General features: G+C 35.3%; 1 protein-coding gene across 6 annotated transcripts in view; it reads left to right on the top strand.

Moving 5' to 3' along the window:
- LOC126815557 (uncharacterized) overlaps positions 1 to 17,339 on the top strand; it is a 51,508-nt gene extending 34,169 nt beyond the window's left edge. For 5 of the 6 annotated variants that reach the window (XR_008787458.1, XM_050541265.2, XM_050541261.2 and 2 more), the window contains 11 exons: positions 22 to 125; positions 308 to 358; positions 2,964 to 2,976; positions 4,881 to 4,921; positions 5,148 to 5,169; positions 8,118 to 8,204; positions 8,413 to 8,631; positions 9,859 to 9,899; positions 11,264 to 11,344; positions 12,049 to 12,213; positions 13,446 to 17,339. Coding sequence is in view for 5 of the 6 variants with exons in the window: in XM_050541265.2 (XP_050397222.2) it covers positions 22 to 125; positions 308 to 358; positions 2,964 to 2,976; positions 4,881 to 4,921; positions 5,148 to 5,169; positions 8,118 to 8,204; positions 8,413 to 8,631; positions 9,859 to 9,899; positions 11,264 to 11,344; positions 12,049 to 12,213; positions 13,446 to 13,562 (941 nt within the window). In the remaining variant the exon portion in view is untranslated. The remainder of the gene's footprint in view (positions 1 to 21; positions 126 to 307; positions 359 to 2,963; positions 2,977 to 4,880; positions 4,922 to 5,147; positions 5,170 to 8,117; positions 8,205 to 8,412; positions 8,632 to 9,858; positions 9,900 to 11,263; positions 11,345 to 12,048; positions 12,214 to 13,445) is intronic. The other variant, XM_050541264.2, reaches the window with a different exon arrangement.
- The last annotated feature ends 1,767 nt before the right edge of the window (positions 17,340 to 19,106 follow it).

Here is a 19,106-nt window from a genome sequence, read left to right as displayed (position 1 = left end):
CAATATTTTCATGTATTGCAGATAGATCACCATCACCCATTCAGGCAGTATATGAGGATCCAGATGCTTCAGCACCACAACAAATCAAAAGACGACCACCCCCTCCTATTCCTAACGAAGATGAGGTAATGACTAAAATATCAATTGTCAACAAAAATAAACTGACCATTCAATTTCTCATCGTCATAAGAGATACTCTATTAAACATTCCTGAATTTTTGGATCTTAAATGCTAACAGGATAATTCAAAATGTTGTCCTTTAGTTCACATGTTTGTTTTAAATGCATCAATTTGTATTTTTGTTAGCCACCACAGGACATATATATAAATGATAAACAGATTTCTCAACAACAGAAGGTAAGTAAATAAATGATTTAAAACTTATCTTTTGGCAAGTCTGAATACTGATTTCTATTAAGCAAAGATATTTTAGGAACACCAAGTTTACATTGGCTTAGGTTTCAGTTATTAGTCAGTAAAAAGAATGTCCTTTTATATGCCCACATTTCTGATTGTTCTTTGGTGAATTTGGCAGTTGATAATCATCTACACATCTGAGTGTCGGGAATTTCTTTTCTTAAAGTCTCAATATACTGCTATGGGAATCCCTTGCAAACTACTGTAAAACATGAAATTATTGCGACATGAAATTATTGCGAGTTGGGGTGGTGAAACATAATTGCGACATGAAATTATTGCGAATTTCTATAGTGGGGAAAAAATTATTGCACATGAAATTATTGCGAATTTAAATAATTTTTTTTAGTAAATTTGTCTATAAAATGTGGTTGATTGTTAATTTTGAGGTGACAGTCGGCTCTTCAAAACATCGGTTGATTGGTGATCATTAGTAACAGTAAATAAACAACTATTGAGGATTATGGCTTTGAGCCTGTATTCAACAGATCAAAGAAAATTAAATACCTGTTATCAAACTCAATTTTAAAATAATTATTATTAAATTAAATCCCTTGATTAACTCCAAGCTGACGAACAACTATAAAACACATCACATGCGACATTTTTATTACTTTCAAAATGGCGATGTTTAAATTTGTAACTAAAACGAAACAAAATGTGAATTGTTTTACTGAGGAAATTCTCGGCTTGCCAAATCCCAATAATGCAAGCATTGTTGAGGAGCGTGACAATATTACTGCCGCAAATAGTGAGATTGTTGAAGTGTTAACTCATCGAAAGATTCAATAACTGAACGCGGTGTTAACGGAAGGCCGAAAACAATATGTATACACCTGAATTGCGGGCGAAAATTGCAAAATATGCAACAGAATATGGAAATTCCAAGGCCGCAAGAAAGTTTAACCGTTATTGAAAATGAGAAACGGGGTAGGCCCCTCCTACTTGGAGATTTAGATAACGAAATGTCGAAACATATCAAGTTGATTAGAGAAGCTGGGGGTATTGTGAATAGTGCAATTGTAATCGCGACGGCAAGGGGAATAGTGAAAAGAAAGAATAAATGGAATTTAGCTGAAAACGGTGGAAGTTTGAACATTATTAAGTCATGGGCTCAGTCATTTTTACAACGGATAGGTTTCATGAAATGCAAAGGAACGATCGCAGCTCGAAAATTACCTCACGATTTTGATTCTCATAAAGCTAACTTTTTACGGATTGTAACGGAAATAAAAGAACAGCACAACATTCCGAATGAACTTATTTTTAAATTCGATCAGACTGGATTAAAAGTGGTTCCTGTGTCAAACTGGACATTAGCTGCCCAAGGGTCACGACAGGTTTCAATAATTGGATTGGAAGATAAAAGAGAAATAACGGCTCTACTTGGATGCTCCACCAGTGGCTGCTTACTTCCACCACAGTTAATATACAAGGGAAAAACATTGTGGAATATTGCCCACACAGAAAACCATTGGAGTAATGAAGAGAGCATGCTGGAATACGTTGAAAAGGTGCTTATTCCTTCAATAGATGAAATAAAGGATCAAATGGATTTACCTGTCAGACAAAGGGCGTTAGTTATATATGATGTATTTCGTGCTCATAGGTGTGAATCGGTGATTGACACTCTTACCAATGCCCGAATAGAGCATGTGTTTGTGTCTGCGGGGTGCACTGGAGAACTTCAGCCTATGGATTTAAGTGTTAACGGTGATTTTAAAACAATAATGAAGGACCAGTTTACAGAGTGGTATGCAGAGCAAATTGCCAAGGATAATACGAAGACTGTAGACCTAAAGCTGTCAACAATGAAGCATTTTCACACCAGGTGGACTCTTTAAGATTAAAGAAAGAAAAGACACAGTTTTACTTGGCTGGAAAAAAGCGGGGTTGTTGGACATTCTTATAAAATAAACTTGATGTATGATGATAATTGTTATTGATATATACATTATAAAATATAATAAACACATATGATACTGGTATTTATTTTTATTTCCTTTACGCCCCAAGTTAATATTGGTACTTATTGGACTCTTTCTTGTGAAGAGTAATGAAGGGGGAATAATTCAATATGGCCGACATTTTAACGAATTTTCACGAAATTAATGCGAACATGAAATTATTGCGAGAGGGCCTCGCTCGCAATTTTCGCAATAATTTCATGCTCGCAATAATTTCATGTTTTACAGTATAATATTGTGAAAGATTAATCTGAAGTTGGAATATCAGTCCAATGATGGTTTAATTCTGTTCAATGTTTACCAACTTACAATAGATTTTGTTTTCTTAATTAAGCGTTAAATAATCAATCTGAGTACGTAGCAATTAAGCTGTCAGAAATATGATATTTTAGCGAAAATGCAATGAGGCATCAAGACTCTTAAGTCATAAAAGAAACACAAGGATGAACCCTATCAAAATTCAGACACTGCATCATAGTGAACCACGAAAACTATTTGAAGATTTTTTGTGTCTATTTGAATTTTACAGGTAAATGATAATACTCTTTTATTAATTGTCATTTTAAAAATTGTTTCAGCTGCCAGAACAAGGTAAGTTAACAATTGATTGTTTTGGTTCAGATCTTTCAAGACTGTCAGTTAGAGGATTGAAAAATCTACCTACTTTCTCCATGACATAGATTACAAAATTAAAATGAGTATATTTCTGTTTTTCTTCTCTTGTCAAAGTTGTCTTGTCTGTCTCTACGTCCGTCTGTTCATCCCTCACGCCTTTTTGGACACAATAATTCAGCTACTAATTGACATAGTTGTTCATTAAGTGCAAGCCTTGGATTAGTTCCATGATGATCATATTCTTCTTGGGCTGAGCAGAGGAAAGCAATTTCATTGGTCGAGACATTAGATTAGAACTCTGCTTCTAAATGAGGTAGAAAGTTCAAACTTCGGAGAACGTCTTGACTGAGTTTGTGCAGATGACTGTTTTCTATGTAGGCTAAGCTGTTGGTTTGTTCATAGATGTAGAGAGAGAGAGACACAGAGACACAGAGACAGAGACAGTGACAGAGAAAAAAATGGGGTTTAACATCCGCTGCAAATTTTGTTCTGGGTACTAGACTCTCTTGTTTGCCTGAATTTCATGTTATGGCACAAAGAATGTTTTCTTTAATTTAAAATTACTGGTATTTATTTCTGCATACATAATTGGTGACAGTAACTGGAAATAGTAAAAATTGCTTGCCTGAATTTCATGTTATGTTTCCTTAATTTTTATACGCCCACATTTTCATGTGGACGTATATTGTCGACGTCTGTCCATGATTGTTTGTGAACAGTCTACGGGTCACAATTTTTATCCGATTTCAATGAAACTTGAAATATAGGTTTATCACCCTAAGATCTCGGTTCCTTTCGATATTGGCATGTATCGGACTGTAACTTCATGGATTATGGCCCCTGATTGTACGAAAAATCACGTTTTTAGCTTGTGAACACTGTAGAGGCCACAATTTTTATCCGATTTGGTTCTAACTTGAAATGTATGCTAATAACCCAAAGATTTTAGTTCCTTTCGATATTCGCACATATCGTAACGTAACTTCCTGAATTATGGCCCCTGATTGCACGAAAAATCACGTTTTTAGCTTTTGGACCCTATAGAGGTCATAATTTTTATCCGATTTAAAAAAAACGTATCATTATATCACCGTTATACCCTAAGGACGACTGAGTTCGAATTTCGTGAAAATCGGCCCAAAACTGACAGACAAAATGGCCGCCCTTCGTTCTCAAATAGTGTAAAAATATGGTATATCAAGGTTGTGGACCCTATAGAGGTCACAATTTTTATCCGATTTTGTTGAAACTTGAAATGTAAGTTTATAACCCAAAGATCTCGGTTCCTTTTGATATTCGCGTATACTGGACCGTAACTTCCTGAATTATGGCCCCTGATTGTACAAAAAATCGCGTTTTTAGCTTGTGGGCCCTATAGAGGTCATAATTTTTATCCGATTTAAAAAATCGTATTATTATATCACCGTTACACCCTAAGGATGGTTGAGTTCGAATTTCGTGAAAATCTGCCCAAAACTGACAGACAAAATGGCCGCCCTTCGTTCTCAAATAGCGTAAAAATATGGTATATCAAGGTTGTGGACCCTATAGAGGTCACAATTTTTATCCGATTTTGTTGAAACTTGAAATGTAAGTTTATAACACAAATATCTTGGCTCCTTTTGATATTTGCGCTTATCGAATCGTTATTTTCTGAATTATGGGCCTTGATTGTAGGAAATTCACTTCCATTTTAGCTTGTTCTCTATCCATCTCTCGAAAATGTTGGCGTATCCTGCCTGGCAGCCGCTGGTAATTTACTGGTACTTATTTCTGTATACGTAGTCGGTTACAGTAACTGGAAATAGTAAAATTGTTTGCCTGAATTTCATTGTTTTTTTATAATTTTAATTTACTGGTACTTATTTCCATGTTTTTAGAAGGAGGTTATATAAAGTTTCAACCACCTGTAGTTCAAGAAGTATGTTTTTCTAACATATTTATACTTTTTTAAATATGATGGTGTTATTAAATATACCACTTTATTTTTTAAAGACAAGATGTTCCTTATATTAATAAATTTTAGTTTGAAATAAAGTAAAGGTGACCTATATAGGCAAAATGTATATTTTGACATTAATTGTTGGTTATGAATTAAGAAATGAATAAGTTTATTGATGAATTCAATTGATAATTTTATTTTTAAGCAAGTGTACATCGAACCTGAAGGTATGTAGAAATACAATATTGGATTTGTGATACCCGGTACTCCGATTTCCTCAATATTACAATCTTGAGTGGACATTAAACCCCATTTCTTTCTTTTTCACTAAGTCTGTGTACACATTTGTTTAATTTGCATGAAATATTTGTGGGTTCAATCAGGATGGTCTTAACGCATGGACATTTCGAGACGTATGTCATTTCGTGACTACTATGGTTCAATTTTAATTCAATAATTCGCTTGCGCGTACAGGTCTTTAGTCGTGGGAGGAAACCAGAGGGCCCAGAGAAAACCTAGAAGGTTTCATGTACAAGCGGGGAATCGAAACCACTCCACTTGACTCATTGACAGGCATTATGATCTAAAGTGCATACGTTAAACCATTTGGCCACCCAACCCCAAAGGAATAATTATTTCTTTAGTGGTTGTTTGATAGTTAGCCTGGATGTCCTTCTCCTCGAACCCCTGTGTCACTAAATATGTTCTAAAGAGGATAGCATTATTATTATTATTAGAACCACTGAGCTGCATGTGGGACACCCAATAGGTCCATACACGTGGGAGGGGTTCATTGTCAAATTTGACACTTCAAGGAAGGGTTGATGAAAACTGCCGCTTTCTGGTTTATCCTATCCATGTTTGCTTTTCTATCAGTTCTTGATAAGATTTACTGTTTAGCGTATCTTTGCTTTAGTGTGTTACGTTTAATTTGATCAGGACACGTGTTCGTTGACGTTAACGTCAACCGAAAACACTGCGAGAATTGTCCGTGGCACTGCGAGAGGAGTGGGTCAGATTGCCCCAAATCGTGATTGGAAGGTTGATTAGGAGCATGCCACGACGAATTGCTGAATGTCTGAGGATTGGTGGCGCAATTACTCATTATTAAACATACATTATGCAAGAGCTAAATCTGTCTATCGCAGGTCTTTCTTTAGGCCTGAAATTATTAATTAGACATTAATTAACCTATCCAGACCATAATCAACTCTAGATGGCATCGCTAGCCTGCGATCTTTAGTGGATTGTGAGCCGATTTACTGCATAACTTTCCTTCACGATTTAACGATTAAATGGATAATTGAGACTATGCTGTTTATCGTACAGACTTTAGTAATGATGATCAAGGCTAGGCGGAAATTCGATCGCTTTGTTCTCGGTTCATAGTGGATCACTTTGAATGAAAGTTTCAGCAAATTGCCTTTACATTATCTAGTTTTTAACTAATATAGTAAAACTGCCAACTCGTTATTGAATCTCCCATAATGTATCTTTAAGACAAAAATCAAAAACGTCCATATTCACTTTTGACGGTGTATCTCTTTGCAAGTGAAATGGGGCCGTCAGGCAATTGGCCTGTTATTAACATACACTGGTTACCTCTAATAAAAACACCAGTGCATTTCTGCAGTTTTTTTGAATGAAGAGTATATATCTAAATAAAAGCTTTTTTGAATAAATAAGTTTTAAGAGCACATTTTAATGATTGTACTGAGGAGCTGGAATGAATATCAGTATCAGAACCAGAGGGATTTAAATCATTCCACCACAGGTTTGTGCCTAAAAATGAAAATGATCTTTCACCACATGTAACCCTTCTAGCACAACCTGATTTGAGACGATAGATGTCATTTGAACCACAGAGACTACAAGCATTTGTTTGTTTTTCAAGTAGATGACATAAATAAGATGGGGCTAAGCCATGGAAACATTTATAGGCAGTTAAAAGAATCTTAAATTGAATACGATAGCGGATGACGTTGTTTAAGTATGGGAGTAATATGATCATGCCTTTATGTGAGGGTAATAAGTCATGCAGTGGTGTTTTGAACTTTTTGTAATTTGTATATTAATTTATTGGGTAAGCTGTATAAAAGGAAGTTAAAAGTATGAAGTTTTGAAGTAATAAAAGCATGTTTCTACCTAGCTTTGTTCCATAATTAAAAATATAAAAATACTTTCCAATTGTTAAAATGGGTCCGTCTGTCCTTCTGCCTGTCTGTCACATTGTTTGGGAAACAAAATAACTTCTGATTGAGCTAGAATGTTCAAACTTGGTGTACTTAGGCTCAGCAGGGATAAGCAGTTTTATTTGTCAATACATTGGATCATGATAACTATACTCCTATTTGCGTGAGAGTGATGAAACTTGGTGTACATTTTCTGCTTGGGTTATGCAAAGTGATAAGTAAATGATAAATGAGATAGTAATTAATAAATATCCTCTATTTACTTTGGGTTTAAATCGATGGCTATTAGCCTCACTGTTGCCTTGTTCACTTCAGTTTCTTATGCCATTTCCTCTCTATTGTCCACAGATGTGGTCAAATATCCATATTGGGCAAGTTATTACTTTATTGGCTAAGTGGGTAAGACGCTGGCTCGCTAGCCTGGAGGTCGGGTGTTCGATCCCTGCATTGGCCGAGAAAGTTCATCCAGATTTTCCGGCATGGTTTCCCCTTGTCAGTGATGCAGGACGGAGGACCTGACAAGGACAGCTGTCTAGTCGTTCGGATGGACGAAAAACCGAGGCCCGTGTACATATTGGTGTGCACGTAAAAGATCCCTTGGTAGTTTGAATTCGATATAAGAGTAGGCCGTAGCGCCACTGCCCGGGCAAATTTCCCTCATAGCACACTGTATGGCATATGCCCGTCTTCATTAGCCCAGTTTAGGAGCAGAACAGTAGGACGTTTAACCCCATTTCATTTCATTTCATTTCATTACTTTCTACAGTATTTCCACCCTTTATCTAACCTCAGACCTCCTGGTTAGTGGGCCAGAACCCTACTCAGTGAGCCACTGCAGCTACGAATAATGTTTGGAAACACTAGTGGGATTTTAAAGGATGCTATATTTATTTATTATTCTACCCCACACCACAACACTCTTTTGTTTCCGGTACTCCTGCATTGCATAGTATAACTTAATGACAGTTAAAATAATTTTTTAGAACCTGAACAAGCTCCTGATATTCTTGCACCCCCGATTCCACCAACAAGTCAAGCCAGGCGCCCATCTTTACCACCCGTCCCAGTCAGTAAGTATTGATGTACATTTGAATCTTACAATCCAATATTTTCCAGTCCAATATAAATGCTAATGTAATAATCATCTAAACTTCAACTAAAAACTAAGAAAACCCTTGCTTACTCTACTAATAGCTTTATAATGCTTGGATTGGTTATTAAATTCATAATTAATTCATCATCTGGTAAAAAGACATTTAATACATGTATGAATTACAGTCCCAGATCAATTACCACCAACCCCCAACAGAAAAACATCAGATTCACAAAGAAAAACTTCTGATGTTGGCCAGAGGAAAAATTCTAAAGATGTCCAGAGGAAAAATTCTCAAGATGTCCAGAGGAAAAATTCTCAAGATGTCCAGAGGAAAACTTCAGACACAATAAGAAAAATATCCAGAGGTTCTTTACCACCAGTACCTGGTCAAAGACAAACAGGTAGACCAGGATCTCGCTATGATGGGGGTGTTGGGATCTGCAGATTGAAGCCAACATGCGATAGACTAGATAAGTTAAACTGGTTCCCATGATGGGACAATCTAGTTCCCATGGTAGAACAATCTAGTTCCAGGATAGGACAATCTATTCACAAGACTGAACAATCTGGTTCCCATGATAGAACAGTGCTGGTTATGAGGGTAGAACAAAGAACAATCTAGTGCAACAATAGGATAATCTGGTCCCCAGGATAGGACAATGTAGTCCCCAGAATAGAAAAATCTAGTTCCATGATAAACATTCTATTTCCATGTATATAACAACCTATTCCCAGGATAGGACAGTCTAGTCCCCAAAACTATCTAGTTCCAGGATAGGACAGTTTAGTCCTGGGAGTAGAACAGTGTAGTCCTCAGAATCATACAGCATGTCCCCAAGATACAACAAATTAGTTTAGGGTAGTACAGTCTAGAACAACATAGTCCCAGGTTAAAACAATCTAGTCTCCAAGATAGAACAATCTAGTTCAGGATAGGACAGTATGGAACAACCTAGTCCCCAGTACAAAATAACACCTCTGGTTGTCTCTCCATTTGAGATCTTGTGAACAGGACAAAGTCCTTGAAAGCATTTTGCAAAACTGGAAAGACTGGACCCTACATGATGGGGAGTGTTACTAGAAGTTGATGTATGACAACCCCTAATGCTTATATATGTTACAGTCAATGTCTACAATCAGGCAATGTGTACAATGCCTTTGTAACCCTAACCCTAACCCCCACCCCAACCCTTACCCTAACCCTAAACCTAAACCTAACCCGGCAATGTACACATTGACTGGTATATTTCAGGCATTGTACACATTGCCTGATTGTAGACATTGACTGTCACATATACATGCACTAATCAAACCCCAGTTCTTGTTTATATTGAAGATAATTCATTAAATTAAGAACTATTTGTACAATTTATAAAAAATGCATGAATAAACAACTCTATGTTCAATGTATGACTGACAAGGGAATAATGATTGAATAAAAAATTGTGAGGTGCTCTATTAAGAGAGTGACACTGGTAAGCAACAGTAAGCTGACTGTAATGTGGTGTATTTCTAATCCATGCAAAGTTTATTTGCTTCATGAATTAATAACAATAATGTTACTGCTACTTTTATTGCAAGATCAGGGCCTCAATTATAATGTGTATTGGGGTTTTTTTTCATTGTAGAAAGTCAAGGTGCCACATCAAATGGTCAAGATGATGAACTGGTTGGTATTTTTAAAATATTGGGCTTATTAGGCCTCTTGAAAGAGTCAACTAGTTCTAAAAGAGTAAAATTCTTGAAGTTACCTAGACCTAGTTGCTACTTAACTAATCTTAAATCTTTGTCAATTCACACTGCTATTACACTTATCTTTGTTTACTGGTATATAGAGAATTTCATATACATGTATTTTGTTTGTTTGTTTCCCCACTCCTTTTGAAGAAAGCAGGAGACTATTAAAATGGGTCTGTTTTATCTTGTCTGGCAGTCTGTCACACCTTATGGAACACAAAAACTCCGCTTTTAATTGAGCTAGAAGGTTCAAACTTGGTGTAGTTGTTCTGTTGATTTGCAAGGCCTTAAATGATCAATCACCAAAATATTTCAAAGATCTGATCACTCCATATAAATCCCAAAGAACTCTTAGATCCACAGATAAACAATTTCTGTATCAACCATCGGTGAATCTTGAAATTGCAAAAAGATTTTTCTCATTCTCTGCCCCCTCTTATGAAATTACCATACATTAGAACCATTGACTCCTCAAATGCATTTAAACCTCAGCTAAACATGTTCTTGTTTACAGAAGCGTTTCCATAGTTCAATAGAGAAAACTTGAAAGTGCAATAGAAACTTCTGTTTTAGTATTATCATGCTACATAAATAGAAGATTATTATTATTATTATTATTATTTTGTAAATGCCTAATTGACTGCAGTCGATGATGAACATTGTATGCTTAGGCTAGAAGAAATAAGCAATTTCATTGGTCAAAACTTTGGAACACAATAGCTTTGCATTGAATCGAGGTAGAATGTTCAAACGTAGATGTATGTTATGTGAATGTCTAGACTGAGTTCCATGATGAGTATTTTCTGTTTAGACTAAACACAGATAAGCAATTTGACTGACTAGGAATTTAGAACACAAAGTTTCATTACATCAATACCTTGACTAAGTTCGCTGATGAGCTTTTCCTGCTTAGTCGAAACAGAGATAAGCAGTTTTATTGGTAAAGACAAGACATTGAAACATGATAAATTTGAACAAGGAACAAGCATGCTTATAGTAATGAAATGACACTATCTAAAAGAATGTGTACATCTTTTTATTGAAATATTTGAACATGTACAGGTGAAATCTGATAGTTTTGAAACTAAATATAACCAAATACTGATGCAGTATCTCAATATTTTGCTGCCGTGCTACACAGTTCGTTTAGGGCTAATATAGAGCCCAAACCCCAAATACAAATAAGGGATGGAAAAGGAATGGTTGTTGACTTTCTGGATTGCGTCTCAGGATATTTGGTTTAGCCCCACAATGTACCCTATTTTGCATGACAGCATTTGTTGGTTTATATTATAGGAAGCTTTATATAGCTATAATTGGTATCACAGTGAAAGCGACAGGGGGCTAGCAGAACTTAGACTTAAAGAAGAGAAAGTAGTAAGTATATATGTTCGGCTTATACAATAAATTTTATCTCATATATTATATAGTGCAAGTAAGACATGAGCTATAATAACCAAGGTCTGAAGGACTTTATGATTAACAACGTCAAGTCTGAAGGACTTTTGACAACATCCAATCTAAAGGTCCCCCATCAAAACATATGGAAGTTTGATCTGTTTGAAATATACTTTATTCAAATTAGTGAAACGAAGAAGCCTTTTAGCATTTCAATAATTTCTTTTACCAATTATTTCTTTTACCAATAATTTCTGTTACCGGTAATTGCTTCTAAAGTTAAGTTATGATTCGATCTGCTCAACATTTATTTGTATTGTTGAAACCTGGAATCCTATTTAATCTCAATAATCTTCTTTAATTAATGTTGTTTAATCACAAAAGTAAGTTAAAAATCTTCGATTCAGTTACAGAGATCAATAACAATTACAATAATTTTTGCTAATTACTTGAGTTATTGTCCTTGATTATGTCATAGGATCTGGTCAATGCACTACTTAAAATATACAGATTGTGGTTTTGTTTACTTAAAGATTTACAATGCGACAAAATTTATGGATATCTTAGACAACTTAGCTGATGTTGGCGTTTGTTTCATTGCCTGGCAGACTATCTTGCACAAAGTTCTCACTGGTTCTATTCTACATCCATGAGCTGAATGCATCATTTTGTTTATTTTTCAGAATGGGATGTATTTAGTTAGAAAAAGTTTACGTGGAGGATTAGTTCATCCTTACACGCTAATGGTATATTATGGAGGTAGGACTTATAACTTTCCTATTCGAAGACAAGAAGATGATCACCAGTTTGGGTTGGGAAAAGATTCAAGTCTTAAACGAAATGGATTGGTTAGTATCTTGATTTGATTTCATGTTGGAAATAAACTTAAAGTTGGCATTAGACACAAAAGAAATCTATTAAAGATGCATTATGTAAGAGCTAAATCTGCTTATTACAGGTTTTTATTAGACATGTATTAACATGACAAGCCCATAATTAACTCTCTACACCATCGGATGGCAGAGATTGTAACAGATTAGAACGTCCACAAGATTTAAAGATTTAACAAAAGAATGGATAATTGAGACTGAGTCTTATCTGTCCAGTACCGTTGCTACGATAATAACAAAACACGTATCTGCTGAAAATAGTGCCTATGGCAAGCACTGGAATCTGACATCCATTTCATTAATCTTTGAACCCACACAATATGGCACCACATGCATGGAAATTACAATTGCACTTTCCTTACTTCTCTTTCTACACTCAGAAGAGCAAGATCACAGAGTTGTAAGAATGATCACACAGTACTATATATATTATAAAGCAAAACACGGCTAATTTAATTGATTAAATATTAAGCTTTTAATCTATTTGATGTTAATCCTCCGTTGATTGTGATTAGAGCAATAACACAAGGATAATTAATTGGCAGTGGTTTCCATTCGTGGACTACTGAACACTGTTAATTTTATCATACCCGACAGTTTACATCACGACACACGCAGAGTTTCGTCGTGTCTGGGGATTTTATGATTTAGCACAAAATCTTACTTTTCTGGCACGCAAAATGACCTACGGGTCTGATCCAGTTTTGGTCATTTTCAAAAGCCCTCGGTCCCGACCAGCATATACGGCTGACATGGAACCCATGCCTTGGAGGCTCTCAAATACAAACTGCTAGCTTACGCAGGAAAATGGTCTTTCAGTCAGTACCTTTCAGTGGCACCCAGGGCATGTGCCCTACCTGCCATACCGTAGATATGCCACTGGACCTACTGAACTTTCACTGATTAAAGTTTCCCATCCCAAACCTATGGCTTCAAATTTTGATTCTTCGGATATATGCAGTTTATTAAAGGAGCTAAAGCTTTTAAGGGATTAAAGGTGGTTGAAGAATATATATATTGATGCAATATAAACAGATTTACATTCAATATTTAAAATTTTTATTGTAATTTCTAATCAGTTATATTGTACTAGAGGTTTATGTATAGCTTCTTTAAAGGGCAATAAGACCATCAAGAATGTACCACGTTAATGCGGTGTGCTCTTAGAATTTTTTATTTTGTCTTTTCAGATATTCCCATCTGTAGAGAAGTTAATTTCTTATTTCCAAACTCATCCATTGATATTAAATCCAAATTCAAACACTGGATCAAAAACTATGCTTACCAAGCCCTTAACAAAACTATGAATGGTGAAAGAAGTCTGAGAACAGTTTCTTGGATTTTAAAGTGTGGTGAAAAAGATAACATCCTACTTCAGTGTTTCTATTGTTAACTCATTTTATATTTGAAGTTCACCTGCTTTAGTAACCCACAAAATTATAACTATTTTAAAGTAAATTACTCTTTCTGGGCTTTATATATGAATAAGATTAAAAGCTTTAGGGTAACATCAGTGTATTATAAAAATTGTATCAGTGCCAATTCCTTTATATTGGTTTTGAAAAGTTAAATAGTGATATTAACGTGATAATGACCTAAATTTTTAAGAAATAAAGTTCCTATGACCATTATTCATGTATCGTTCTTTAATTTAATTTGTATTTAAATGAACATAAGTATTATGTGTGCTGTCTGAAATGATACCCGGTAGAAGAAGTAGATCATACAAAGATCTTATCTTTCCTGTCATTCTATATGGTAAACCAAAATGTACCTGTCATGACAAATTTATTAAATCTTGTCATATTGCTAACATGCTTGAGAATTGTGTGTATATATTAAATGCAGCTTCAATTTCTACATGTACATTATACCCACATTTAATATTTGTGTGATTAATTTATAGTCGGTTGATTACCTTCCAGAGTGTAACGAGAAATTTGTTAACGGCACAGAACATCTGCCGTGTTTGAGATGCCATATACAGTTTTACTGTATTGTTCCATGATTATTAATTGTATCTAAGAATTTATGTGATATCAAGAGAGCTCAATCTGAGTACCTTAACATGTATAGTCCAATATCAAGAGAGCTTAATCCAGTACAATGTACTTTAATATATATTTATTTATAATTTACATTCTTTAGATCTGGCATGTTGGGAAATTTTTACCAAAAATTTGATAAATGTATTGAAATAATCTTTTACAATATGGATAGTTTTCATGAGGTCAATTTCATACAAAATTGAAGCACATAGTTTATAATTTTCAAGATCAATATTAAATGGCACATTTCTTGCAAATTAATTAACTTTAATATGACTAGTATTATGAAAAGGCTGGTTTACTGGTAGCCTATCTTTTAATTTATTTCCATGTATATCAAGTGGTATCATTTGAAATATATATATACTTCTCAACTGCTAATTTAGAATGGCAAATGTTTTAGATAAAATTGTAACATGTACAAATATTTTAATTATTTTATTGTAAATAACAATTAAAACTAGAATAAAAATAATCGACTAAGAAAAAACATAAACAAGAAATTATAATTAACTATAGAATATGGAATGTGGATTTGGCAAACTAACTGATGAAGATTAACCAAAGAATATAGGGGGGTTGGATGGCTGAATGGTTAGCGTGCGCGCTCTGTATCATAAAGTCTGTCATTGAGTTGACTGGCGTGGTTTCGAATCCCTGGTTGTACGTGACAAGGAGTAGGGTCGCCTGTCCAACCTCGTGGGTTTTCTCCTGGTCCTCCGGTTTCCTCCCACTGCTAAAGACCCCTACGCGCCAGCGAATTATTGAAATAAAATTAAACCATATGTTAGTCCCGAAATGACCTAGTTTGTGTCGAGTGGAGTGGACGTTAAACCCCATTTCTCTCTCTCTCCAAAGAATATAAGGAATGTGGATTTGCCAAACTAACTGATGAAGATTGATAGTTTGGATAAGGCCATTTAAAAAATGTATTCTGGTTCTCAGATAATCCTGTTTCACTTCAAATGGACAACATGACCTGTTTTTATACGCCCACATCTTCATGTGGACGTATATTGTCATTCCCCTCTGTCTGTCCGGACGTCCCTGATTCGTCCATCCACAATTTGTTTGTGGACACTCTACAGGTCACAATTTTTATCCGATTTTGAAGAAACTTGAAATATAGGTTTATCTCCCACAGATCTCGGTTCCTTTTGATATTGGCATGTATCGGACCATAACTTCATGGATTGTGGCCCCTGTTTGTACAAAAAATCACGTTTTTAGCTTGTGGACACTCTAGAGGTCACAATTTTGATTGGATTTTGATGAAACTTGCAATGCATGTTTATAACCCAAAGATCTTGGTTCCTTTTGATATTTGCGCATATCGGATCATAACTACCTGAATTATGGCCCTTAATTTTGACTCTAAGAAAAATCACGTTTTTAGCTTGTTGTCCCTCTACAGGTCACAATTATTATCCAATTTAAAAAAATGTGTGAATATATAACATTTATACACTAATGATGGTTGAGTTTGAATTTCAAGAAAATCAGAAAAAACTGATGAACATATGGCGGCCTTTTGTACGCAAATAGTGTAAAAATATGGTATATCAAGGTTGTGGGCCCTCTAGAGGCTACAGTTTTTATCCGATTTGGATGAAACTTTAAATATGTGTTTTTATCATAAAGATCTTGGTTCCTTTTGATAATCACACATATCCGAATGTAACTTCCTGGATTCTGGCCCCTGATTTGTCGAAAAATCGCATTTTTAGCTTGTGGATTCTCTAGAGGTCACAATTTTCTAAAAACCATTTAGATATATCACCATTCCACCATAATGAAGGTTGAATTGGAATTTCGGGGAAATCGAAATTAAACTGACCGACAAAATGGCCGTTCTTTGTATGGAAATTGTGTATAAATATGTAATACAAAGGTTAAGGACCCTCTAGAGGTCACAATTTTATCCGATTTTGATAAAACTTAAAACATATCTTTATATTCCAAAGATCTCAGTCCCTTTTGATATTTGTGCATTTCAGACCATAATTTTCTGGATTATGGCCCCTGATTGTTCAAAAAATCATTTTTGTTTTTAGCTTGTTGTCTATCCATCTCTTGGTTTAACCTCCACTCAACACAAACTAGGTCATTTTGGGACCAACACATGGTTCAATTTTATTTCAATAATTTGCTTGCGTGTAGGGGTCTTTAGCAGTGGGAGGAAACTGGAGGTCCCAGAGAAAACCTACAAGGTTGGACAGGCGACCCTCTCCTTGTAACATACATGTGGGGAATCAAAATCACGGCACTTCATATTATAAATATCAAAATAGTTTGTTGGGGTTTTAGTTAAAAAGACAAATTGAACCTGAAACATTCTAGATGAGCATATTGGTCAAAGCTGTAATCAACAAATGTGATCATGTATGATAATATGGAACATCCAATAGGTACAGAAATTTATATTAAAATTTAGGGATAAGGACCTCACAACATATAACAAATACAAAACAATCCTACTCACAAAGTCGATAAGTTACCCAACTTGAGTTTCAAGAGGATATCTATTGCTGTCAATGTAAACAGATGTCTGTTCATGGACATTTACTACTTTAGATATTATAACACATGACCATAGGTCATTATCAGAATCAGATTTTCTTGATAGTCACAAATTGAAATTCTTGTAATAAAAAGTGGGGGAAACGGTATCTAAAATCGCAATTAAATGGTTGCATGCAGTAATTATTAATGATTGTCGATGACCATTGGCAGCCCCATACCTGGCTGCATTTTATGAAAACCTGGGTTGTACTAGGTAGAACAGAAGTGATAAACAAGTAATGCAAAGAGGAGGAACTACTGTGCTATTTACCCCTTCATGGTTACTGTCTTTAATTATATAAAGTTTCACTTATACCCCCCCCCCCCAAAAAAAAACCAAAAACAACAAAAACCCTGACTCTCCTGTAATTGTGTTGTTACTGTATTGTTGACTGCTGATAACTTTGTTATGTAACTATTAGTTAACTTTTGTTATACCATTATAAAATAGAAATAAATTTATTTTCAGCTCAAGCTGTGATTCTGTAGATTTATCATGTCACTTTGTTCTTTTCACACCAGACCAAATACACCTTATAAGTTCTGCTTTGTGGGGTATTGAACTGCCAAATTTGTTTGTGGGGAAGGGTTGACTCCTTTAATATTAGTTTAAAATTTATGTGACACCAATTTCTGCAATCTGGCTTACCACAGAGGGCACCTTACTTTTAAATTATAGGAATTTTTTTGTTTGCCTTTTGTCAGGACACTAGGCTATCAACTAAAATACTAGAGTGGCCCCAGGTTCAGTGAAAACCGATATGGCATGCATAAGCCTATGGTGTAATGACTCATCAAAACCATGTGACCTGTGACAGCAAAATGAATTAATTGCGTGTCATTGTTTACAATATACGAACAAACTTGTCCAAATTGACTAAACATTTTCAGCTCTGCTGATTTGAACCCACTTGAATCGACAAACACCAGTGAAAGAATTTAATGTCTGACCAACGTAATAGACAAGTTTATAACAGATACAACAACCAAAATCTATCTTTATGGGATATAAGATCCAAAATATATACATGTATGTTCAATTTTTATTTCACTGCAATGGGGGGGTTGGATGGCTGAATGGTTAGCGTGCGCGCGCTGTATCATAAAGTCTGTCATTGAGTCAGCCGGCGTGGTTTCAAATCCCCGGTTGTACGTGGCAAGGAGTAGGGTCGCCTGTCCAACCTCGTGGGTTTTCTCCGGGTCCTCCGGTTTCCTCTCACTGCTAAAGACCCGTACGCGCAAGCGAATTATGTAAATAAAATTAAGCCATATGTTAGTCCCGAAATGACCTAGTTTGTGTCGAGTGGAGTGGACGTTAAACCCCATTTCTCTCTCTCTCTCTATGTCACTGCAATGAATGAATGGCATGCACCAATCACGGAAATCAGTATATGGCCATTCCAAACTCTGTTGAGTGTGACTCTAAACCTACACGTATTGTGATGTTTTATATTTTTATACGCCCACATATTCATGTGGACGTACATTGTCGTCGCCCCTGTTCATCAGTCCGTCCACAATTGTTTGTGAACACTCTGCAGGTGACAATTTTTATCCGATTTCAATGAAACTTGAAATATAGGTTTATCACCCTAAGATCTCGGTTCCTTTCCATATTGGCATGTATCGGACTCTAACTTCATGGATTATGGCCCCCGATTGTACGAAAAATCACGTTTTTAGAATGTGAACACTGTAGAGGTCACAATTTTTATCCGATTTGGTTTAAACTTGAAACATATGTTTATAATCCACAGATCTCGGTTCCTTTCGATATTTGCGCATATCGGACCATAACTTCCTGAATTATGGCCCCTGATTTTACGAAAAATCGCGTTTTTAGCTTGTGGACCCCATAAAGGTCACAATTTTTATCCGATTTAAAAACACGTTACAATATATATCACCGTTACACCCTAAGAATGGTTGAGTTCGAATTTCGTAAAAATCGAACCAAAGCTGACGGACAAAATGGCCGCCCCTCGTTCTCAAATAGTGTCACAATATTGTGTATCAGGGTTAGTAACCCACAAAATTATAACTATTTTAAAGTAAATTACTCTTTCTGGGCTTTATATATGAATAAGATTAAAAGCTTTAGGGTAACATCAGTGTATTATAAAAATTGTATCAGTGCCAATTCCTTTATATTGGTTTTGAAAAGTTAAATAGTGATATTAACGTGATAATGACCTAAATTTTTAAGAAATAAAGTTCCTATGACCATTATTCATGTATCGT

Source organism: Patella vulgata, chromosome 3, assembly GCF_932274485.2.
Source record: "Patella vulgata chromosome 3, xgPatVulg1.2, whole genome shotgun sequence".
NCBI lineage: Eukaryota > Metazoa > Mollusca > Gastropoda > Patellidae > Patella > Patella vulgata.
Note: the sequence above shows the minus strand (reverse complement) of the source record. Positions and strands in the feature narration are given on the sequence as shown.